This window comes from Stegostoma tigrinum, chromosome 14, assembly GCF_030684315.1.
Source record: "Stegostoma tigrinum isolate sSteTig4 chromosome 14, sSteTig4.hap1, whole genome shotgun sequence".
Taxonomy (NCBI): Eukaryota; Metazoa; Chordata; class Chondrichthyes; order Orectolobiformes; family Stegostomatidae; genus Stegostoma; species Stegostoma tigrinum.
In genome coordinates, this window is record NC_081367.1 from 20,067,891 (window position 1) to 20,094,034 (window position 26,144).

At 40.9% G+C, this 26,144-nt stretch overlaps 1 protein-coding gene across 3 annotated transcripts in view; it reads right to left on the reverse strand.

Moving 5' to 3' along the window:
* Positions 1 to 26,144, reverse strand: part of LOC125457973 (calsyntenin-2) — a 493,448-nt gene that overhangs the window by 41,858 nt on the left and 425,446 nt on the right. For all 3 annotated transcript variants that reach the window (XM_048542802.2, XM_048542800.2, XM_048542801.2), the window contains one exon: positions 23,174 to 23,336. In XM_048542802.2, the coding sequence (XP_048398759.1) occupies positions 23,174 to 23,336 (163 nt within the window). The remainder of the gene's footprint in view (positions 1 to 23,173; positions 23,337 to 26,144) is intronic.

Sequence of the window (26,144 nt, forward strand, 5' to 3'; positions counted from 1 at the left end):
TAAAGAGTGTGCACTGTTTGATTTGCTGGTAGTCAGATGAAATAAGAAACAAAACTGCTATTCAGTCTGTCAAGTGTGCGCTAAAAGATCCCATAGCACCACTGGAAGAAGAACAGGGGAGTTCTCCTGGTGCCCTGCTCAACATTTATCCCTCAGAAACAACATCAAAAACAGATCGAGTAATCATTATCCCATTGTGCCTGTAGGACCATGTTTATGTAAATTGGCTCCTGTGATTCCCAACATTATAGCTGTGACTATGCTCCAAAGACACTGCATTGGCACTGAGTGCTCCAGTCACAAAATGCACTATATTAAGGCTATCTCTTTAATTATGACCCAATGCAAGAAACTAGAGAGCAGACTAGACTCACATCCCAAAGGAAAATAAAAGCAATTGAAAACTGCATTTTTTTCTAACTGGAAGAACCAGCGAGTATGGAAGCAACCATAACAACTGGGAAATCCAAATGGAAATGACTTGCCACCAGAGTTTCTCAGCCACCTTTAGCTGTGGCAAGTTATTATTCACTAGCAGCAGCTGATGGGGAACAGCTTGGCTGAAGTCTGTAGACATTGCTTCTCATGGTGCATTCTTGTGTGTCAGTATATCAAACTGCATGTTCCTCAATCCTGTGTCTCACTTCAAACTGCACACATACAACTTTCTATTCTCTGAGACACTTGGCAGATTGGACAGAATGTGTACAACCTTGTCTATGGGTTAGTTATCAAATCTTGCCATACATAATCGTCTGCCATATCAGCTTGTACACAGAATCCTTCCTGATAGCTAGTGAACTCTTTTGACCTACAGGGCCCAAAGAGTGAGATTTGATGACTGGGATGCAGCAAGCAGCCCAGGAGTGCCGACTGTAATATATGTATTGGATCATCTCCTCTATTTTTTCTATTTTTTTCAGGGCAGCACAGTGGCACAGCACCAGGGACTTGGTTCGGTTCCAGCCTCGGGTGACCGTCTGTGTGGAGTTTGCACATTCTCCCCGTGTCTGTGTGGGTTTCCTCTGGGTGCTCCGGTTTCCTCCCACAGTCCAAAGATGTGCAGGCTAGGTGGATTCGCTATGCAAAATTGCCTATAATGTTCAGGGAGGTGTAGATTAAGTGGGTTATAGGGGGATGGGATGTTCTGAGGTTCGGTGTGGACTTGTTGGGCTGAATTGTCCTGTTTCCACACTGTAGGAATTCAAATTTTTTTCAAATCCAATCTATATCCTCATTTCATAATCCAAATCTCCAAATTCTAACTTGCTTTCTGGTGTTCGCTATGACCATTGCAATATGCCCGAGCATGGAATCTGTTGCTAGATGCTCTGCTTTGTTGACGGTAATGATATTGAACATCAAAACATTTTGCCAGAACAGGATACCTGCCAGGTCTGTAATAGCTATGACACTAGCATTTAATCTGCAACATATCAAGCACATTTTTTACAAGCTTGAAAATTTCCCATTTTTAAAATATAATTGTGTCCCATGGATGTTCATTGTTCCATTTCTCTCTTGTACAAAACAAAATTACAAAGATGTTGTTGCTGAATATGGAGACAGAAAGACACTAGAAACAGGGAGACATGTAGCAGAAAGTATTGGGACTTCAAAATTGCTGCAGACTTGACTCAAGATGGCTAATCTGCCAATCCTGGCTTTGTAGTAGACCTCCCATCCAGTTCTGTGAGTCTATCTGTTTGTCTATTGACACAAACTTCTTAAAGGCACTGGGGAAGTCACTGGTCAGAAATCTCCACTTCCACTGTTTTTGCACAGACAGTGTTGTTAAAGTCTCCTGAACATAGAGATTCACAGCACAATTTGACAGAGAGGAGTAGGCAGTGGTGATGGTGACAGAACTGAACGGAGGAGACCCGCAGCTTTGCAGTGGTTACAGGGAACAGAAAATCTCTGAAGAAATATTGGCTTGGTGACACAACTGAATCTTGATACCCTCACACTCTGCACCTGAGAGAGTGAGAGAGACGGCGGAGAGTGGTGGGAGAGGCATAATGGAGCAGAGAGAGTGGTGAGACTCTCAGGAGAGCTGGGAGAATGAGGAGATTGCCAGGGGAATGATGAAAGCTCCAGAAAAGCTGGGAGAGTGATGAGAGTTCAAGGAAAGATGGGAGAGCATGAGAGTCTGAGCAGAGGAAGAAATAGAGGCTAGCGAACTTGGTAATAAAGTTGATGTTTTGAAAACAGGTCACTTGAGAGGAGATGCAGCAGGCATTAGAAAATATAAAAGTGGATACATATCCAGGAGCTGATCTAGTGTATCCCAGGACTTTGAGGGAAGTTAGGAATAAGATTATAAGGCTACTTGCAGAAATCCTAATATCATTTATAACTGCAGGTGAGGTGCTGGATGCCTGCTGTGTGGTTAATGTGTCCTTGTTTAAGAAGGGATGTAAGGAGAAGCCTGGGAACGATAGACCAGTGACTATTGGTGGTGGGTACGTTGCTGGAAGTGATTCTGAAAGATAGGATTTATATACATTTGGAAGGGCTTGGAATGATTAAGGATAATTAGCATGACTTTTTTGTGTGGGAAATTGTGTCTTGCAAACTTGTTTGAGTTTTTTGTCGAAGTAGCCAAAAAGATTGATGAGGACAGAGCAATAGACATTGTTTACTTGGACTTCAGTAAAGCCTTTGATAAGGCTCCACATGGTAGACTGCTTAGTAAGGTTAGATTGTATGGGATTCAGGGTGAGCTTGCCAACTGGATGCAAAATTGACTTAACAGCAGGGAACAGAGAGTTGTTTTTCAGACAGGAGGCCTGTGACTAGCAGTGTCCGCTTTTGTTTTGTCATTTATATAAATGGTTGAGATCAGAATGTAGATGGCGTGGTTAGTTAATTTGTGAATGACACCAAGATTGGTGGTAGAGTGCACAGGGAAGAATGTTACCTATGATTAAAAGAAATCTTGATCAGTTAGGTGAATGGGCTGAAGAGTGGCAGGTGGGGTTTAATTTGGACAAATGTGGGGTATTGCATTTTGGTAAAACAAACAAGAGCACGACTTATACAATTAAAAGTGGGGCTTTGGGTAGTGTTGTAGAACAGAGCAATCTAAGGGTTCAGGTACAGAATACTTTGAAGTTTGTAACACATTTAGATAGTGTGATCAAGAAGGGATTTAGTATGCTTGACTTCATTACTCAGTCCTTTGAATGTATGCGTTGAGATATTATGCTGAGATTGTACAGGACATAGGTGAGGCCTCTTCTGGAGTACTGTGTCCAGTTCTGGCTGCCCTTTTGTAGGAAGGATATTATTAAACATGAGAGGGTTCAGAAGAGATTTACCAGGATGTTGCTGGGAATGAAGGGTTTGAGTGATGCGCAGTTTGGAACGTTTTTCACTGAAGCATACCAGGTTGAGGGGTGACCTTATGGAGATTTATAAAATCATGAGAGGTACAGATAAGGTGAATGGCAGATGTCTTTTCCCAGCAGGGAGGATTTCACATGGAGGGGGCATTTCTTAAGGTGAGAGGACATAACATATATAGACAGGCACACACAGAGTGGTTTGTGAATGGCGTGAACTTCCAGAGGACGTGGTGGATGTGGATACAGTTACATTATTAAAAAGGCATTTGAATAAGTACATGAATAAGAAATGTTTGAAGGGATATGAGCCAGGAACATGCAGGTGGGACTAGTTTAGTTTGGGATAATGAACAGGTTGGACCGAATAGTCTATTTCTATGCTGTCTGACTCCATGAGAACTGGAAGATAAGGACCCCAAAAGAGCTGAATAAGTGTGGTGCTGAACTGGGGTGACAGTCTGACACAATTGCGGAGGGAGTGAGCAAGAACCACAGAAGGAGCAAACCCTGCTGGGCAAGGGCTAATGATTAAGTGAAGAGAAAGAGAGACCCAAAGCTGACTTGTTGGAAAATTACAAGCTTAACTTTCAATCTTGTTGTGTTCCCTGATGCTACCCATTGTAGAGGCCTCTGATTGGAGGCTCCTTTCCGTCATTTTCATTTCGTGTCCATTCTTGACTCCATTCCCAGCTGGAAACAGGAAGTCCAGCCACTGCTGCATTAAAATTATCAGTGAGGCTAAAAGCTGATTGGCCTTTATGAATGGGACAGTCAATTTGAACATCATATTGGCTGAAGCTATGCACGTGCAGTGTGGTTACTCGTGGAAATGCACAGACAGAGAGAGAGAGAGTGTGACAGAGAGAGAGACAGCAAGTCACACAGTGTTGGGGTGGGGAAAGAGAGAAAAAGGCAGAAAAAAGACACAGAGAGAGAGTGAGTGACTGTTACACAGAGAGTTGGGGGCAGGGAAAGAGACAGAGAGATAAGGGAGTCAGACTGCGTGAGAGAGCTAAAGGACATCAGTGGATCAGATGTTTTTTTTTTGATAATTGACAATGGTTTCAAAATCACCACTAGACTCTTAATTTCAGGCTTTTTTTGAATTCAAATTCCACCATCTGCCATGGCAGGATTTGAACACAATTCATTCTACTATTCATTAGCTGGATCTACCATAGAATCCCCACAGTTTGGAAATAGGCCATTCAGCCTAACAAGCATCCCACCCAAAGCCACCCCCTACCCTATAACCCTTCTTCCACATGGCTAATCCATTTAATCTACATTTTGGGAAATTTAGCATAGCCAATCCACTTAATCTGCACATTTTTGGACTATGGGAGGAAACAGGGCACCCAGATGAAATCCACACAGACAGTTGTCTGAGGGTGGAATTGAACCTGAGTCCCTGGTGCTGTGAGGCAGCAGTGCTAACCACTGTGCTGCCCCATTAACAGTCCAGCAATACTGTTTGACACATTTAGTGCAGTCTGGAGGAAAGCCCAGTAATTCCTTAAGAAGGTTAAAAACGTTCTTCATCCTGCAAGAGTGCATGCAAACATCTTCATTCTGCTACTGCGCACATATATTAATTCAGCTATTACATCCACCTCCCACTAAGGATCATGGCCCACCTCTCTCAATGTTGCTTGCAGCACCTTCCCCCACTGGCTCTCACCTACCCAATCACACCAAACTTCAAACTCTTCCTACTCTCTGCACATCATACTCTCTTATTTTGTACATCTTATGACCTTTCCTGACTGAGGATGGATGAGATCCATGACCCTCTTCGTTGCTTGCTTTCTGCATGTGCTAAATATTGAGATAGGCAAGGCAAGACAAGACAGATCTGATCATTCAAGTAAATACAAAGTGAACAAGTGCTTAGAAAGCAAGCTAAGCGTTTTAAGATACACCTAGTTCCAATGCACAAGCTGGTTACCTGTATCTGCATGGAAAACAGTCTGACAATAACACTGGTGTCAGTGAACTCTAAGGTGCATTGTTAAAGAGCTCAACTGTGTCAAAGCGAATCTAAGATGATCTAAGATAATGTGGTGAGGTTGGTGTCTTGCTGATGCCAACCTCGGTGGATGGAGCGTGCAAGCATTCACCTCCTACAAAGTGTTCCCAGAGATTCTGGGGAACGCTGGACAAAATGGAGAAAATACTGGCGAGTCATAGCACCAGGGAATGTGCGCTGTCTCGTTTCTCTTTGGTACCTGGGAAAATAGCAACCTGCAATAACTCTCACAAAGTTGAAGTGAGATGAGGTAATATGAGGTTTTAATTCATGCTAATTGACCCCTCGGTGCACATCAGCAGAATTGTCATCTAGTTGTTGAAACCATGAGTGAAAAAATTGACTTTTGACATCAAGAATCTCATTTCTTGCTGCATTTTCCTCAAGTGTCTCACCATTGCTCATGTCCTTCAGAGGCTGGGAAAATTCTGCCCATTATCTTTCATTATATTCACTGCTGCAGAAAGTTAACGAATCATATATATCATGTAAATTGTTTACAAAGAGGAACTATTCATACTGTATTGACCCTTGGAGTACGTTAGGATAATGTACAGACATACGCAAAAGGGCCAATGATATGGAGATGGAATTCAATTGTAGTATTGCATAAACTAATTGATGGTGTGTGAAAGAGGCACCATCAACAATGTGCAAACCACCTGAGCTGTGTAAAGTTTGCCGACTTTGCAAACCCTGTGAGAAGAAGGTGTCAGACTGTTATTTTGGCACAGTTCGAAGAAGACCTAAAAAACTTGAGCAAACTGAGAATGTTATGGGGAAGTGTCACTAGGCCTGAAATGTTAACTCTGATTTCTCATCACGTATGTTATCAGACCTGCTGAGCTTTTCCAGAAGCTTCTATTTTTGTTTCTCAAAAAGCTGGGATGAGACCAGAAATCAGACTCAAAGGACACAATGGAGTAACAGATAAAACAGTCGAAGATCATTCAAAGATTTTGTGAAGTATATACTAAGGCTAATGGACAGCATGGTGGTTCAGTGGTTATCACTGCTGCCTCACTACGCCAGGGAAGGGGGTTCAATTCCAGCCTCGGGTGACTGTCTGTGTGGAGTTTGCATATTCTCCCCATGTCTGTGTGGGTTTCCTCCAGGTTCCTCCCACAGTCCAAAGATGCGCAGGCTAGGTGGACTGGCCACGCTAAATTGCCCGTAGTGTTCAGGGATGTGTAGAATAGGTAGGTTATAACGGAATGAGTCTGGGTGGGAAATCTGAGAGTCAGTGTGGGCTTGTTGGGCCAAAGGCCCTGTTTCCACAATGTAGGGGTTTGACAATAGTTTTCTTTTGCTACAGTTTTATGGATTTTATTGACCATTGTGATTTTACCATTAGCATTACCGTGAAGTTTTCTTTCTTACTTTCTTTCAATACGTCCACAAAAAGTTTTATTTCCATCAAAAAATGTTCCTTTTGTCTATTCCATCATTTCTAATTTTAAAGTAATTATTTCTAAAACTGTTGTTTTAACACATTCCCGTTACATACAGAAAGTGGCTCAGAGCCTAAGTGAGACTCTGTAAGGAATAATAAATAACATAATAATACATAATAAATAACACCCAATTGTGCTTTTCCAAGAAAGATTCAAAATATTCAGTTATCGTCAGTGCCTTTCAGTTTCTTTGCTAGCTTTCATGATTGCAAGTGTCAATGAGCTGATGCAAAAGACCTTACAATGTTAGGGATTCTGAAGAGGGAACTCAGATCTAGAAATGTTAATTTTGTCTTCTATCCACAGATCCTGCCAGACATGCTGAGTTTCTCCAGCACTATCTGTTTTGGTTTCAGATCTTCAGCATCCGCAGTTCTTTGTTAGGGATCAGTTCACCAATTCCTTTTTCATAGCAGTTGGGTTCAGATTGAAAAAGAGAATAATGAAAGGTGGCTATTGCTCTTTGCCAGGATATAGATGACTGGTATCACAGTGTGGAGCTCGAGGAACACAGCAGGCCAGACAGCATCAGAGGAGCAGGAAAGCTGATGACTTGGGTTGGGACCCTTCTTCAGAAATGGGGAAAGGGGCTATGAAATAAATAGAGAGAGGCAAGGTGGAGTTGGGGAAGGTGGTGGTATGGTGATAGATGAGTGCAGTTAGGCAATGGTGGGGATTGATCAGTGAGGTTGGAGGAGCGGATAGTTGGGAGGAAAGATGGACAGGTTGTGTCAGGTCAAGGAGGCAGGGATGACAGGGAGGGTTGGTCATGTGATGAGGTTGGGGGTGGAGAGATTTTGAAGCTAGTAAAGTCCACATTGAGACCATTGGGTTGTAGGCTCCCAAGTCAGAATATGAGGTGCTGCTTCTCCAGAACGTGGGAAACGCGCTTGAACCGATTACCACACAGTAATAGAAAATCAGGCCGTTACCTTAAGCTTCCTTTGACTGGCCCTTCCAAACTCTTAGGCTCTCAGATATCTGCCTACCTAGTACAGGCAGGTCTGATTACTGACTTCACAGCAGGCCTGACCTGGTTGCCGATGACTTGGACAGATTTTTGTTGTCTATATTCAGCAGTGTGCTCGGTCGCTAATTCTTAAACTTTTCCCTCTCCCCTTTACACTTCTAGATGAGGGTGATGTTGCCCGTTCTCATGAATTCACACATATTTACTGGCCAGAAGCATACTCTTGTACAAAGTTCTGAGGAAGGGTCACTGATTTCTCTTCACAGATGCTGCCAGACCAGCTCACTTTTTCCAGCAATTTCTGTTTTTGTACTCTTGTACACATCTAGCAGGTTCCAACCAATTGAGTCCCACAGGGCTGAATGCAACTCAGCTGATAAAAAGCTTTGCTTCCTGGTATTTTACTGTTCTCAAAGGATTGAAGGTCCTAGCCAGCTCTTCCAGAGATTGTGACTTGTCCAGATTCACCAGCACGCTGTCTTCTAAGACCTCTGTGAAAGAGAAGGAACTGCCTAAGGGAGCTATGCAATCGTGGGCTTTACATCATGTTAGCATAAAAGATTTTATTGATCTTGAAAATGGCAGACTGAGAGAACGTTACCGAGCTACTTCCTTCCTTTGGGCTGTTTATCTCATCATGTTCCCTGTATACCTTCTGGAAGTAGAGATGAAAGCACATCTCATCATGTTCCAGAAAGCAGATCCTGAATCAGGGGATTACTTTGGAGGCCAGCAGAGCAAAGAACAAGGCTTACTGGCTCTTCACCTCCTGGAGCTCCTCCTTGACATTGACCCCCTTCATCTGCAACAGGGATAGGTCCTGCAGATGTTTTGGAATTGGTAAAATTCCACATGTCTTTTTCCCACCTTCTGAACATCTTTAAAGATGAAGAATCTCTTGGTGTTCGCCTTGACCATTTCCCCACCAATGTGCTTGTGACTCAAGGAGGGGTGTCTCAGTTCTCCAACCTTCATATTCCCTTAGATTTCATCACGTTTTCCAGGGTCAACAGGTTCACATTCAGCTTCCATGTTCCCCAGTCTCCCAACTGGTCAGTGACGGTGGCCAGCAGGAAGCGGTGGTCAGTGAATGACGCTGGTGTTGATGAATTTGATCAAAATTGCTTGGGACACAAATATGAAGTCTATCTGAGCGGACGGATCTGTCTTGTTGTGACCAGGCGTCTCTCCTTCTGAAGAGTTGCTGAGAACGTATTCCATTGCTTCTTTTACTGTAACTCCTAGGAGTCTGGATGTGGCATCCAGTTTGTTGTCAGTCCTGATTCTTGAAGTGACTGCCCTGAAAAACCAACCTGGATGTAACCAGCTATAGTGGGAGCTGTTGAAGGACAGCGAAATGCTTATGCTTTATAGCTGTTAATTAGCCTTAGTGGAGCGTTGTTGTATGTAACATCTGCTACCATTTGCATTCGTCGACCAACTCCTTGATTTGAGAAATGGTTAAGTTCTTTTCCTGCAACAGAATATATAAATTGGAATAACATCAATTGTTTTCTCCTGACCAAATTGGTGGGGGCCTGTGGGACTACCAGCCCTATCATCTCCTGTAACTGCTGAGATGCATTATCCCACCCTGATGTAGAGATGGTCGGTCAGCTTTGACATGTCAATGTGGAAACATATTGGATAGTAACTTAAAAACTAAACATGCTGACATTTGCAATTTTTAAACCCATCTTTAAATTGGGATTACTGGTCCAAGTGTCCAAAAATTCATAGTTCTAAATCTGTTCTAGATAACCCCTATATTCCTGTGGTATGGATGAACTGCTGCATTCTTGCAGGGCTGAGATACCGATCTGTTCTCCTCTGGGGACAGTGTCTTATTTAGGTTTCCTCCAGGAAGATCAGGTTCAGCATTAGACTCAAAATCAGGCAGTGATGTTACTATCCTCCGATCCTTCTCAAGAGCATCGCTGCTTGTGGTTGCCTGGAGCTGGGGTGTGCAGGGTGCATCTCAGCCTCCAGCATCTTCAGGAAGGTTTAGTGGGGCCGTTTGTCATTTCTCAGCTGGGGTTCCCTCATCTCTTTGCCTGCTTCTCCTGTTTGTGGCCAATTACCTGCATCAGAAACACATCTCATTGGGTTAACTGCTACATTTCCCTGCTCAGCCAGTTTATGGTTGTCATCCTGAGTGATTTTCTTTAAGGTTTCTCCTAACGGTTTGCCAATTTCCTGGACTTGCTGCTGCCTCCTCTTTCATCAACTGTTTCCTCCGAAGTAGGGTGATCTATTTTTGATGGGTTCTACTCTCCTTGAGAACACAACTTACCCTCCTTCTCACTGTCCTTGCCCTGACAACGTTAGAATTGAGCTGGCTGTCAATGGGCCATTCTGAGGCATAAATGTCCAAGATTGCTCTTTGATCTAGAAATTATTTCTTCCAATTAAATTTCAAAGTCATAATGCATTGGAAGGTTGGCTTTCTGTAATTTGCATTACTGTTATGGCTTGTACTTAAACTAAGTGTCAGGCTTCTTTGGGAGTACAGGGCCTAGAGCTATACAGAACCTCAATTTAACTCACTCAAAGACATTTAATTTGAATTGTAATGATGGCCTTTCATTTTTGTTTTGGGCTGTGCACACATTTGATTGACTCTTGTCATTTACTAGTTGTACTCACTGGTTGCATTGGGAGAACCAATAAGCCAAAAAATATCCCTATATTTCATTACCCACATAGCTTAATCTTACTGAAAAATAAGTCAAACTAGCACATTCAAATTAGGTCTAATAAACATAGCAGATTCATCTCTTAATCTTTTAGTCGAATATATCTTTCAAATTTCACAAAAAAGTTTTGCAACCTTCTGGCCATGTATAATTATTTAATTTGCATACATAAAACCTAGCCAGCATATTTCTTTAAAGAGCTATTACCAATAATGCACTGTCTAAATGCATAATAGAAGCAATTCTTTCAGAGTAACTACTGAAAACGTTGCTGAGTTTAATACTGACAGCTACTGCTGGCTTTGTCCTCTGCTTACATTTACCCAGTATTTTTCTTCAACACATTTAAGGATTAAGTATCTTCTCTTCTTCAAACTCAAAGTTGTTACATGGATCCAATGCGAGAATATCTGCCTGTTTTTAAAAAGACAAGACTAGGCTATGTTGTGAATGTTCTGGGCAGGCTGTCATTTGGGCAGACTGTTGTACTTTTCTCTGAATTAAATGTCCCATTCAGGATGTGTATGTGTCATCTGAATTGTCCCTTTTGTTGCACAAGGGAACAAACCCCAGGCTGAGTCTTCCTATATTTTTGCAAAAGTGCTGTTCTTGCTGAGTTTCAGGGAGGATTTCTGTCCATGATGTCAAGCGAGTTTTCTTATGAAATCATTCCAAACTCAATTCATTCACTACCTTCCCCCATCTCTCACCTGATGTTAGCCCGATTGTCCCACTCATCACAGACAAAAGCCAATGTCAGAATATGCTGGAATACGCCAGGATGCCTGGTACCAACTCCATCTTTAAAAGGCCACCACTGCATCTCATCAAACGTCATCAGTCAGAGCTGCACTATGCAGTGCATGCCATTTGCCTTGGACATGGGAGCAAAACAGAAAATGGTGCCTGGTTTTGTGGACCCGGATGTGGAAGTACTGCCAAATGAGGCAGGGAGAGGAGAGATGTACTCTTCGCCCAGAGGAGACCACAATGACAGACACTGCTAGCCATGATGAATGATGCCACCCAGCTCACTGAAAACTCAGCTATCTGGAAGAATACATATCTGTGAAGGAAGGAGGTTAATGTTCGTCTCTGCTCGGTGAGGCTAAGAGTCACTATCTTTTCTCTTCTGCCTCACGTCACTTGATCTCTGCTACTGCACCCACAATGCATCAGAGGTTAGGCTCCCCAGTCTCACCATTCTATGCAACACTCCCCTCACTTGCTACCATGCACTTCAAACCCTCAGCAACACTATGAACCATGCTAGGAAAACACAGTCCACAATGGAGCTGAAAGAGTCAAAATGGATGGTAGATACCTGATACTCAGCTTCTCACTCCCTGTGAGAACAGGATCCAAATACTGATCATCCTGAATGGCAGACTGATTGGGTCTAAGCCCAAACTGATCTCACAGGCTTCCCTTGTCTTCCCATGCCAGCACTCCCCGTTTGATGGGTGTCCACCTGCACTTCACGGTGCACTATTCCACTTAGCCTTTGAGACATGGACATTTACTTGTGGCACATGCAGCTGGTTTGGCATAATCACTGTCACACTGTGCAGATGAGAGATTGAAGCAGCATGTGCCGTAGAGCAAGATATTGATCCCATTGACTGATGACTGCTCACAGGTTCCCTGCGTGCGTGTCTGCATGAGACTGCAAGGTAATCCAAAAAAAAAATTCAACTTTGAGGGTTTCAAAGCATCAAAATGCTCTGTGAACATCTGGGTGGGCATTTAGTGGATGAGTGCTAAGTGCAGTAGCATTGTAATGATAGGATGACAGCATGGTGATGCAGAAGTGTACTGCCTGTAGATCAGAGATAAGCCATTACTGTGCAGAGAATTTGGTACACACCAGATGCCAGGTCCATGGACTTGGGTGTGTAAAGACACCCCCCTGGAGTTTTCCTTAAGATGTTGGTGTGTGGTTGAAGATATAGTCAACTGGAGCAAGCTGCAGACTGGACTCACCAGGTACCTGTCCATGTCAGGAATTCTCAGTGTCTCGTTTGTATCCAGTGAGTGGAATAATGGGTCCTTGCACATTAAAGTGGTGGGATTAGGTAGTAATCAGGGGGAAACTAAGCAATAATTTTTGTTACTAAACCTCTCGCTGTTCACAAGTCAGAACTACATTTTGCTATCCAGAATTCAGTTGGAAAATGTAACAGCCATGTCATGGAGGGCCTGGGAAGATTCTGCCATATGTTGGTGGATTCTATCCTTAGTGGATAAAAATGGGAGCATTCACCCATTCCTTATTTTCTTTCCAGTGGTATTCACTGAAAATAGTTTTTTACTTTTTCAAAGATAAAACAAGCTGATGTCCAGAATACTAAGGATTTGCTTCCTGATGTAATGGCATTCAAAATTAAGCTTTCATGTATTAAAATTATATGCAAAGCTTCTTTATACTTATAAATGTTTATTCTGTCAGGTGGATATTTGTTCTCAAATCTTAACCTGTTATCTTTCAGAATTGACAACTCTTCACAACCTTGGGAATGCTGCTGAAATTAATATCTTCTATGCTCAATAAATGATTAGATTTTTTTTAGATTAGATTCCCTGTAGTGTGGAAACAGGCTCTTTGGCCCAACAAGTCCACACCGCCTCTTGGAGCATCCCATCCAGACCCATCCCCCAAGAACCCACACAACCCTGAACACTGTGGGCAATTTAGCATGGCCAATCCACCTAACCTGCACATCTTTGGGCTTTGTGGGAGGAAACTGGAGCACCCGGAGGAAACCCACGCAGACACGGGGAGAATGTGCAAACTCCACACAAACAGTTGCCCGAGGCTGGAATCGAACCCAGGTCCCTGGTGCTGTGAGGCTGCAGTGCTAACCACTGAGCCACCATGCCAAAAGTTCATTTTGCAAAAGTAATTTAATAGTTTTAACACGTATGGAATGGTATTACTTCAATTCTGTTTCAGTTAACTATCAGAAACAGTGAAACCTCTTTAGAGAAAGATATGATCATCCTTCTCTATTACGAGGAGAACAAGGTCATCTTTGCTAGTCTTTCCAAAAATCTGAAGTCCCTCTTACCCAGTAAAGCTCCTCTGCATCTACATCATAACATTGATATTTGTCCTGAAACAGTAGTGTTTCAGCATAACTTCCTTGGCTTTATATTCTATGGCTCCATCCATAAAGCTGAGGAAATCTTAACTCTGCTTCTCTCTCCACACAGGTTGCCAGAACTGTTGAGTTTTTCGGGCACTTTCTGTTTTTATTTCAGCTCGGTTAGTACTCTGGGGACAGATAGTTCAGTTGGCTAGACAACCAGTATGTTGTTCATAATAATGCCAACACCACAGGTCAAATTCTTGTTCCAGCTGAGCTAGACTTGGAAACTACTTCCTCACTTTATCCTCAGAGTGACAAACCACTACTGTCAAGAAAATAGCTCAGATTAAAGCATCTACAGTCAGGGAGCCAAGAAAATATCTTGGACAGAGGACATGCAAATAATTTAATCTGTATCCTGAGAGAATATTCAACATCTTCCTTAGAGCAGGACAGAATGACTGACTGAAAATGCTGAAATTACCACTTTTAAGTCATATGCATTTCAATGAGACTAAAACATTTATGTCTCACTTTGCTTTCCAAAGTTCCTTTACATGCATTTCACTGAAAAAAATTTCAGTTTTTTTTCCTACTCACGCTAGGTGGCATCATAATTCAAAAGATCATAAAGCACAGATTGTATCTCATTGAGCACGAGAATTTGGAATTATATAGATAACAGGGTGTAAATATGATGCTGAACATGGAAAGGAAAACTGCTTCAGCTAGTCTATTGCAAACATTGACATGCAGTGTGGATCATCTTCCACAACATTCCATTCAGTTGAGCCAAAAAAAAATAAATTAGGAATATATAGTCTCCTGTGCCAGCATTGAATGCAAGGTAAATATATTTCAGGCTGTGGTCATGTTTTTCTTATTGATTAGTTCATGGGGTGTGGGTATCACTAGTCAGGCAAACATTTATTGCCTGTCTCTAATTGCCATGATAGTGAAGGTCCGGTGATATTGTTTCAAGTTAGAATGGTGAATGACTTGGATGGGAATTTGAAGTTGAAAGTGTTCCCAATTATCCTCTATTCTGTAGGTGGGAGACATCAATAATATCACTTTTCTGCAGTTTGCTGTAATGTATGATGCCACCAATTCTCAAGAGATCACTCTTTTTGAAAGGTTTGTGACGTCTGTGGAATTCAAGTATTTAGATCAGCTGGGTGATTGGCTGATGGATCTTTGTGAAAATAAATCATCATTGGCCTCGGTATTTAACCTATTCGTTGTTTCCAAACCATCAATGCAAGCTCTTGAACGGTCATATCTCCCTATCTAGCTAAGGTATCCTATTGCCCAGACATAATCTTAAATCATTTTCTAAAGCTCCATAATTCAACTACTTGACTTACATTAGCAGTTAAGAAAGTACATGCTAATATTAGATCTTCTGGTCTCAAGCTCTACAGTGTTGTCAATGAATCCAAAAGTGTTAATAATAAGGAGTGCTGTAAGCACCATCCACTATGATATTATACGGTATATTGTGGATAGAATAGCTTAGGTTCTCGAATGAGTGTATTCTGAAATCTGGTGCTCTTTGGAGAGTCTGCCTATCATTTCAAAGTAACCCATAACTTATTGTTAACATAGCAGAAACAACAGCTTATTAACTACAAGTCAGCTTCTAGTCAGACCACCTAGTGGTTTTTCTTCACCACACTAGACTAAGCAGGCCCTGTAGTTTCCTACATTTAAAGAGGATAGTGGCAGCTACCTTCATAATGAGCAGCAGTTCATACAGTGCAGTCAGCTGGTATGTTTGTACAGGCAGCACTGCAGATTTGATTTGACTGCTCAGACAACACAAGTTGAGCAGCAGTGAAAAATCTTCAAACTGAGCTGCAAGTGGCTTACAACCACACAGCCTGAGAGCTGAACATTTACAAATCCTACAGAAGAAACATCTGCATCAATCCTCAATAAGAAAAAATACTCCAGTGACTGGGAAAGGCATTTCAGATCTATTAAGAGATGCACTTCAAAAGCAGAGTTAGTGAGTCTCTGGAGACGGAGAATTAGTCACTCCAAAGTATATGTAGATCGTATCATGACGAGAGTCAGTGGTCCTGAGTCAGAGTTCACGAGCAAGGGAACAGGCATTAGAGCCTCCATGAACAAATCTTGAAATTCCTAATGGATGATGAGAAGTTTTGAAATGACTCAGTGATCCAAGCTGGAAAGCAAGTAGTTAAAAAAAACACTTATAGTTCAGGAACAAAAACAGAAGTTGCTTGAGAAGCCCAATGGGTCTGGCAGAATCTGTGATGAAAAATCAAAGTTAATATTTCAGATGTGATGACCCTTCCTCAGAACTGATTTACAGCATCTGCAGATTTTTCAGGTTTTACTTACAGTTTAGACTGAGCATCTCCCACTCAGTGAGCAGGCACCATGAAGCGTGGCTAAAGAAATGGAAATGAAGGGCCCTGAGAAAAGTATTAACATGAGGTTACAGAACCAGGGATAGCATGATACCAATAACCAAGGGCAAGTGGTCTAAAAAAAAAGGCAGAAATTTTGAGAGCCTTTATTCAAGTCACAGAAAAAGACGGCAGTCTTTCATGAGAGCAGCGATAAGACAGCATCACTTACTTAAACTTAGGAGTGGCAATCATCCAGTAAAACTAAAATTAAAATAGGAATTGTTTACTAATGTTGTGAACAGCAGGATTCATAAAGTGAAGCTATGAAAAGTTGTGCATGCCCCATTTAATGTTTATTGTACCCATGAAGGGTGTCAATCCTGCATTTTAGAAACAAAGGGTAGGGAAGCCCTCCGGTACGGTCGCACAGTGCAGCAGAATGCCTATGATGGTGAATAAACCAATTGAGCTGGTATAGGCCTAGCACCTGGTGGGGTGGCCTCCAGGTGTGGCATTCTTGTCCAGGCGGGGCGGGCTCAGGTTGGAGTGGTGTTCGCGTCCCGGCACGGAGGTCTTGTCCTGTCGTGGAGGTCTTCTTTGGTGCTTGAGGGTTTTCCAGCAGCCTGGCATGATGGTCTAGTCCCAGTGTGACGGTCTCATCTCGGCATGGCGGGGTGGTCTCAGCCTGGCCCTGTGTGGAGGTTTCGGCCTGGTCTTCCAGCGTACCCTGTACCCAGGAGCTGTTCATCGAACTGTGATGATACTTTACTTCTTACTTCTTGTTTATAACTTCTGTTGTTAATTTAGATGCTGTTATTGGGGAAGAGGGGCAAACTTATAAAACCTTTCACTGTTTCTTTTTGCAAAGTATATTTGACAAAAAATGCTGTTCTTTTGTATTCTGTGGCATCAAAACTAATATTGCCAGGACAGGTTAATTTCAGGGATGGGCCAGGTGCAACACTTACCTTGGAGTAAACAATTTCTCAGTTGAATACTGAATACAACATTACACTGAAGGAAGGTGTTAAAACATTCTGCATCCATGAGTGAGGTAAGTTGACAAGCAATTTGCAAGAAAGGGCATCATTTCCTTTATCATGAAGTCAACTGAGTACTGCTCAGGCATAGTTACTGCTCCCTGGTCTAACAGTACTATTTAAATTGTGTCGACCATACTGCAGTAAGTGGTAAGAAATTCCACCCTATGTCTATGGTTGACAAGAGTTTAACTAAGCTAACCATAAGTAGAGTCTCGAAAAACTGGAATCATATAGCAGATTCTTGCTGGTGCCACTGGTAAAGGATCATGTTTGTTTACCACATTGAGGAATGGGGAACAGTTAAAGAGCATGATCAAACAGTACATACAGCCTTAAAATGCTTACAAGCAGAATGACCCACCCTTAACAGCGAGCATGAATTCTCCGAAGAATATATTTTGGTTCTTGGGGCACAAGGTACAGTTGTAGCTACTTGGGAGACTAAAGCCATTGTAGAGTTCTCCACTCCAAGGTCAGTCTAGAATCTCCAAAGATTCTTAGGCATGGTAAAACCATGTTGGCATCATTCATGTCTTAGCTAATCTATACAAATCCATCCTTTCTCGTGTCATAGCAGTCAAAACATCAGCTACAGGCATAGGAATAGTGATCTTCCATGAGCAACTTGTCACAAGCTGATTTTCTATGCATCACAAATGCTAATGGACACATAAATATAATATACTGTGATTGTGAAGAAGACTTTCTTGATTACGTGAGCTTGCAAGTGATTAGTGCATGTTGAATGACTGGCTATTTTACCTTCGCTTTAGGAAGATGATCAGGTTCAGAGCCAGAACTCAGTCAGTTGTGTCACATCCTGGGAATTCCAAGGACCTTGTGGTTCTCATCACAACTTGAACAACCCGAGCCATCCACAGCCCATAGCAACAAAAGCCATTGATACCCAGAACCTGCCCCACCACAATTTGTGGGAACAAATAGGCATAGATCTATTTGCTCTAATGAAAGGCCTCATCTTGAGGTCAAAGATTACTTCTGCCCATGAATAGATGTTGAGAGATTGTATTTCACAGCTATGGCTGAACTTATCAGTCTTGCAAGGGATAATTGAAATGCGTGGTATCTCAGATTTGGTCCTTTTAGACAAGGGTCACAGAGTTCACTAATAAGTGCTTCAGCCAATTGCGGCCCATTCTGGTTTTAAACATATCACAAGCTCATTGAGATACCCACAACTGAACAAGAAAGCTGAACATGGTGTCAGGATAGTTCAGTCACTCTTGAAGAAGAAAATTGACTTCTATATTGCATTTGGAAGTTATAAATGTGCCCCAGTGCTGAAGATTCAGCTCCCCATCGTATTCACATTTATGTCTATAGGGCCATCAAAACAGACATTGCAAGAAGTTTTCATGTGCACAACAGACCACTCACTACAATTTGCAAGACAGCTAGGAGGGTGATAATGATCCACAAAGAAAAGCTACTGCCATCCTAAGAGCTGTGGATGAGCAATAGATTGTTCAGACTGCCTATGGAGATGCTTGAAGGTACTGGAGGAACCTTGACGCATTACAGGTTAATGACCCACCACTGACTGATTGGGACAAAGAAGTAATGTTTAGAGACTTTGGGCTGGACTTTTGTTTTGGGGTTACAAATCTGAAATCTAATGGATTATGAGGTTGTAATCCCAGGCCAAATCAGTGTCAGACACGAGATGCAATTTTTGTAGTGATGACCAAGTAGTGCCAGGGAGCACACATACACCAGCCATATAAAGGTAGCAGACAGATTCTGAAAGCTGTAGGGAGGCCGTACAGCATGGGAGCCTCAGCAGCGCCACTATCAGAGGAGGAAGCTGCTGACCAAGGAGAGAGTGGGAAAACGACAGAGAAAGCCAGCAGGCCTCTCAATTAAGGTGCCCTTTGGAGAAAGTTTTGAAACTCATTGCATTAAATAGACCACATTTGCCAGGCCATTGAAATACAAAGGCATTGGATTGCCACAGTGCTACGAGTCAGACAGCGATCCCAAAGCAGGATGGAGAGGTGGTATCCTACGGCTCGGCTTACTGCTGAGAGATTGCCTTCAGTCCCCTGTCATGTTTTTGGTTTCTGTGTGGCTGCCATAAGCTAACTGCAAAGTTCAGACTGGTTTCTACTGAGTCAGCCCAATAGACTGCCAATCACCCACTTCTCCTGGAATGGGAATGACCCAGATGCAGGAACCTAAGGAAACCTGGAATTTGCTTGGCACTAACTTTCAGTCTATTCTGTCTCTACTGTTCATTTCCACTCCCGTTGACAGCAATTTAGTTACTATTAATGTTCAGGTAACTGATTTCACAAGTTTATTACATCACCTATAATTATAACTTCCTTGCCACTTCCAATACTGTTAAGAAATCCAATCTCCTTTCACTATCTCCCATCGATGATTTATTTACAGAGTTACAGTTTTCCTGTTCCCTGTGGACTACATCTTCCTCAGCATGTTATACACTTTTGCTTGTAATTAGCTATGCTGAGGACATGAGCTTCAACCATTGCAACCACTAATTTACTAGCAACATCACACATAGCTCATAACAAACATTCACAAATCCACTAAAAATTCTCCAACACCTCCTGTCCATCATCAGAAGCTACCAAGGAATTACAGAAATTTGGGGCAGCCTCAGTGGAAAGAGAAGCAGAAATAACATTTCTCTCCTTCAGAGCTGCAACCTTGTCACATAGCACACGGAGCAGATGTCAATTATGGTGTATTTTGTACAGATGTATTTTGAAATCAAGACAAATTCTTGATAGTATTATTCTACTCCATCTAAATTCACTTTCTCAGCCCTGTACCAATACTCACTCCCTCTATTTCTCAGGTTATAAGCTCATCTACCAATCCTTTTGTAGACCATCAGAAAATGACTTTCTAGACTCTTCTTTGTTCATGATCCCCTTGTGAAGCACTCTGAAGGAATCTCGTGAAACAATGGCAGTAAGACATGAAATTGTGTTAGATTGTATGATACCACTTGTTCATATTATACAAGTCCTGTAAGTCACATGTCTGTGTTGGATTTGTGTCTGGTGTCCCTCAATTTGTTTTGTTTCTCTCTCCTGTCTCTGCACATTTTTTCACTCTTGCTCGTTCTTTGTGCATGCATGTCTATCTGATATATTTAAGGAGCTCAGAAATATTCATAAAATTGGAAAATGTAGCTTGAGATTTGGTTAAATACTTTGTATGGTAGAATCCTTTTTAAAACAAAGTTGACTGTGACAGATTTTAAAGTAATCTGAATCAGTTAGAAGTAGTTGGAGGTTTTGTTGTATAAATAAAATGCTAGCTCACGTTAGTAATAGTTTTAATAAAATGTATATCTTCAATTTAAACAGATATATGGCTAGGTTACTGAAGTAAAATAAACTGCGAAATGCTTTGATTTCACTCATATCTTTTTGCAAGGAATTTTATCATGCAATGATTGTGCACTATCAGGCCATAGCAATCAAATAGAAGTCTGCAGACAGCAAACCAATTGAATTTGAAGTTAGGCAGTTATGGGATTCATGCCCTACAGGTGACCCATTTCTTCTAATAAATGCGCTAACATCTAATGGAAAAATTCTCAGCTTAGAGCATTTAATAGCAGTTGTGAATTGTGACATTAGTAGAGTGACAAAACAGATTGCAGCATGTCTCATTTGGAAAAGTCCTATATCCTAATTGACTCTTGACCGTACTGTTTTTGATTGTGAATTCAAAATTCTTGCCCACATGATGCTTTTTAAAAATTGGTAACCAATCAACAATTGTCGCAGAACGACAGGCAGCAGAGGTGTGTGTGCGTGTGTGTGCGTGTGTGTGTGTGGTGTTCGTCCCGAGAGAGGAGAGAGCATATTTACATAATCACTTTTACACTCTAAATTATAAAGAAATACTGTGGCAGCTGGAAATCAACAACAAAGAGAGAAATTGCTGGAAAAAGCTCAGCATGTCAGGCAGCATCTATGGTGAGAAGTCAGAGTTACCGTTTTAGGTTCTGAAGAAAGGTAAATAGACCCAAAACAGTAACTGATTTCTCTTCACAGATGCTGCCAGACCTGCTGAGCTTTTCCAGCAGTTTATGTTTTTGCTCTTCACTTTTGTACTCTGTTCATTTAATTGGAACGATGCAGCACAAAATGCCACTGCGAACAAATTGGTGAGACTGGGCTATACTGACGGTTTACCAGCTTTTTTATGTAAAAAATTAATAGCCTTCCTAAATTATGTTCAATTCAGTAGTTTTTTTGGATGTAGACATTTTTGGTCTTCTGTGTAGAAGGGAATTCTGGACATCACCTTTCCTATTCTCCTATTAGGTTACAGTTTCATAAGAGATGCTATTCCTTACCCGGGTATAATAGTCTTCATGTGCAAGAAAGGAAGTTAGCTTGCCAGTCAATCATTAAATATTTGGAGGAGAGAAGGCTGCTCACAGCCAAGTGTGGTTTTGACTTCATGCCAAAAGGAAACAGATATAAACTTTACATGGGGAGCTGTCTGAATAAGAACCCTCGTAGATTTTTTGTTTTATTCCCTCCCTAATCCAAATAATTGGAGGATAACTGTTGAAGTTTCTAGGCACCTGATAACATGCCAAAGCACATGGATGATTACTTCCACGAGTGGATTTACACTGTACAATGGTACAGGACACTAACCATTTTGGGAAAATTGAACAGATTTATTTCTTTGGCATTTTCAAGCCTTTATAAGAATTTCCAATTGTTATTGTTCAACTTACTTTAATGTTAATATGATTTATTAGCTTGTCAATCTATAATATTCTATTTCTTTTTATCCTGCCACAGTGCTATATTTTGGTTTTTGCTGAAGATATTATTTTCAGCATGGTATTTCAGGCCAAATGGCAAGTATTTGCTTGATATTGGTCAGAGTGTACTTACCCAATAATTGGGCAATTTGCAGCAATCTTAGTGATCAAACTGAAAAGTCTTATTAGGTTCTTGCTCCAAATCTCTTATACCATATTTCATCATCTAGTTATACAAGGTGGAGCAAATGTAGAAAATATGTGATATCAGCCTCTAAATCTACAGCTATACCTTGGTGCGACATTTACTTACAAGTTCAATAGGTCATGCAGGTTTCTGTTAACAGAGGTGTCTTTGGACCACAACAGCTATTTGGAATAATTACAGATGTTAACTATGGCAACACATTCCCTCATTTGCATTTTTTCATTTAACCAAATAGTTTTGCACATTTAATAAATCTTCAATCAGTCTGAATCCAAAATATGCCAATTCGACAACTTGTTAAAATCTAACGTGATCATTTTAATAAGCATAAAAATGAGAGTCATAATCTAACTATGGCTGCAATTTGATTCGCATTTGATTTTGTGGATTATCTAATCAACCATACTCTACAAATCAGGCAAAGTAGAAATATGTAACAATCCTGCAATATGTATCAATGATCCATAAAATATAGGACTTTAAGCAAGGCCTTAGTGAATTCAACATGAATGGCTTTTCTTGATTGTCGAAGACACTGAAGAGAAGATGCATCATTTTGGGGCCCAAATTAGTACACTAATTTAAAATAATGTAAAAACAAAGAGTAAACAGCTGCATAAAATTGGTAAATAAAAGGGCAATGAGTGATGGGGCACAAATGGTGACCTTGCCAGAGACTCTCTTATCCCATTGACAAAAGGCTGAGAGAAACCAATAATCAACATTCCTAAGGCAGAATGCACATGACTACCAAAATAGATAAGTTTTCTGTAATAGTCATACAAACTCATTTCTGAAACTATACTTTTTAATACAACTAGTAGAAAACTTGACCAACAGCTTGAGAGTCATTATAGTCCACTTTGTTTTATCTTGCCATTGCTCAATCATATACTTGCAATGAAAATCCTACAAACGAAGAGTTGCACTACAAGAAAGGACTTCTATTATATGACAGATCTTTGTAACCTGAAAAGACAGGAGTTGATAACAGGACATTTCTAAAGCAGTAAACCTAATCATTTTATCAGGCAGTTTTCTGGTACTATAATCCATGATTTAAGCTTGGTACAAATTCTGCGACTACATTCAATTCTTGCTAACTTGGAATATAATCAAGATTCAATTCAAATTTTACCCATCTTCCCCATTGATTGAAAATCTTACCTTGCCAACAGGCTCCAACAGTGAGCTGCATGTCAATATGTGATGGGTGGATTGGCCAATCATCTGTCACTAGGTACGGGTTGTAAGTCACTCCATCCACGTACAATGTCACCACAGGAAACTCAACATTAATGACATAATAATGCCATTCCTTGTCGCAGATCTGAAGTGGAGAAAGATTCCAGCTATATTTCATTCTAAGGAGCACAAGCACCTTTGACCACATTTTTTTTCTTACAACATCCCATTTGGCAGAAAACATTTAATAATCCTATTACTTTGCTTATGAGTTAAAGCTTATTCGACAACACTTCTTTTCAGTGTTTTACGGCTAGCCCTGTAAAATAAATTATATTAAGACATGATAACAGACAATATTTGTTATTGCTATGACAGAATTGGAAATATTTAATAGTATGCGCATTCTTGCCTGCGCTTGGTAAATGCCTGCAGATCGACTGAAATTTGATTACCGTGATAAAAGTCCGATAAGACATTGGCGATTTAAATCATAAGCATATTTGAAAGAATCGCCAGCTCTATTTAAAGATGAATTCATTTGCACTCCATAGCTTGAATGCAGTTGCTATTTTAAAATTGGTTTTTAATCTGAAAGCCATATTTGCAAGAGATTGGTACCACAAATTGGTTTGCTCACAGCAGTTGTCATGAGCAGAATTTTATCATTATTCACGAGGACAGAATTGAGCAAGTTCCGAAAATCCATTTTAAAAAAAATTCTGTCAACTAAAAATAAGTATGTAAATGATCTTTCTCAGTAACTTATTTTAAAACAAAGCAACTGGTTCATTCCTGCACATGGGTAGATTATAATTCATAATAATTACTTCATTCTTCAATCCTGGGCATTCCCGCAAATAAAAATCTACTTTCTTTGGGAAGCACAGTATCCATTGTATTTCATGACAATGTTAAGTTTTAGTTTAATACATTTCCTTGAATAAACTCAATGCATTATCAGTAATCAGCAGCAATAAGAATTTGCATTAATATGAATATTTAAAATGGTGATTATTATAATAAAGAATTAAAAAAAGTAATTTAATGCAGTCTTCATTTACTTAAGATCTTGGACATTTCTGAGCATTTGCAGAGAACAGTTTCTAATTGATCAAATTTGCATAAGAAAACTGAGACTGATTGTGTTGTGACATTCCATATACCCCTGCCAAATCCAGAGATGTCCGATGATTTTCCTTCTAGTTTGTCTAACAGAATATTTAAATCCATCATGCTCAATAATGCAAATAATGGTCAACTGATACTTCTCTTGAGAATGTCCCTTCTGTGTGCACTGAAGAATGAATTCTTACCATGTCGAGTTGCACAGATATTTTAGTGTGCTTCACATGGGCAAAGGAAGCTGATGACTCTCAGACAGCAATAAATAGAAGTTATGTCTGAAAAGAACTTGAGGGAGCAAGATGGTCAGTTGGTGGTTAACCTGATGGGCAGAGCAGGACAAAAAATGGGACCAGGAACTTTTTGTCACTTGTGGGCAGTTGAGCATTTGCTGAACTCACAAAGGCAGAGTAGAGTTCACATTACAGAAATCAAACTTATTTTTGCGGCTGCAGTCTATGTAAAACTGCCCTCTAAATGGACTGAGCTGGTGCAGATTTTCAGCTGTTCACCAGCTAAATGCTACGGCCTCTAGAGAGCCAGGTCAATGACATTGATCATTTACTTGTTCCAATGCTACTCCCTTTGCGTTTGCAGCATCATATCTTTTGTCCATTAACCTCTCCTGCCTTTCCAGCCCATCAGAAACTCTTTCTCCCTCTCCTACCTTTCCCTACCTCTGCACTTACTGAAACACCAGCATATTTAACTTTTTACAGTGCCAGGGAAAGGGGCAGTGCCTTGAAGCTTATCTGTTTCTATATCTTCACTGCTGCCTGACTGACTGAAAGTTTTCATTATTTCATGCCTTCGTTCCAGTTACACATTGCTTTGTTCTGTTAAGGTGCCACTATGTGAATAATTCTGCATTTAAAACTCTGCATTGTTTCCCCTGCATATTATTGCTCTCAGACACTTTTCAAACTGTTTTACTGGTACTGCTGTAATGCCTTGAAAAGCTATTTTAATTGCGGTGTAGTCAGAGCATGAATAAGTTATTAATGGCTGGGTTTATTGGCTACAGTTTCCTACTTTATTGGCAAAGCAATTAAAAAAAAACTGTTGTTTTGTGGACAGCAAGACAGTAAAACATTAAATTTAATGAGTTTTCTTTGGAGGCTTTATTCCACAAATGAGCCTTCAGGTGAAGAAAATTTGAGGCAAAATGATTTAGAAGGGCCCACATCCTCGTCCAGCATTGCCAGGACTGGCAGTCATGGACCGAGTTGGAAAAGCTGTTGCCAGTTAACTCTCAGTTTCAAAAATGAACCGTAAGAAGGTGAAGGTTTGACTCTCGACCACAAACAGAGCAAAAGACCCAAAAGGCATCCGGCTTCCAGTCTCACGTGCTCCAGAGGAGTGTCAAAATACATCTAATCAGATTGATTAAAAATATCTGCAGAACAAAAGGCAGAAGAGTGCAACTCACCACTGGCAACATCTCTAGGCATGACACTTGTTCGAACGTATCCTCAGATGTCCTGAGGCTGTCTTTTAAATCACCAACATTACTTTATGTTCATCCATACAGTTGCATCTCCATTGATCTGTTTAAAAAAAAACTCCCCCCACCCTTCCAGCAAAAGGCATCTGCTGCTGTGGCATATTTAAAAACAAACAGCAGATCTCTTGTCTTATTCTTCATAAGTGATGTGAAACAGTAGCCATGGGGACGGGATCCTGAGAACAGATTCAATTATTCAGTCCAATCTGATGCAATGAACACATGCCAAAATTTAGCATTCAGCCCATTGGAATATTAAAGAATGACAGGTGACCTTATTGAAACATACAAGATTCTCACAGCACTTGACAGGGCAGATGTGGC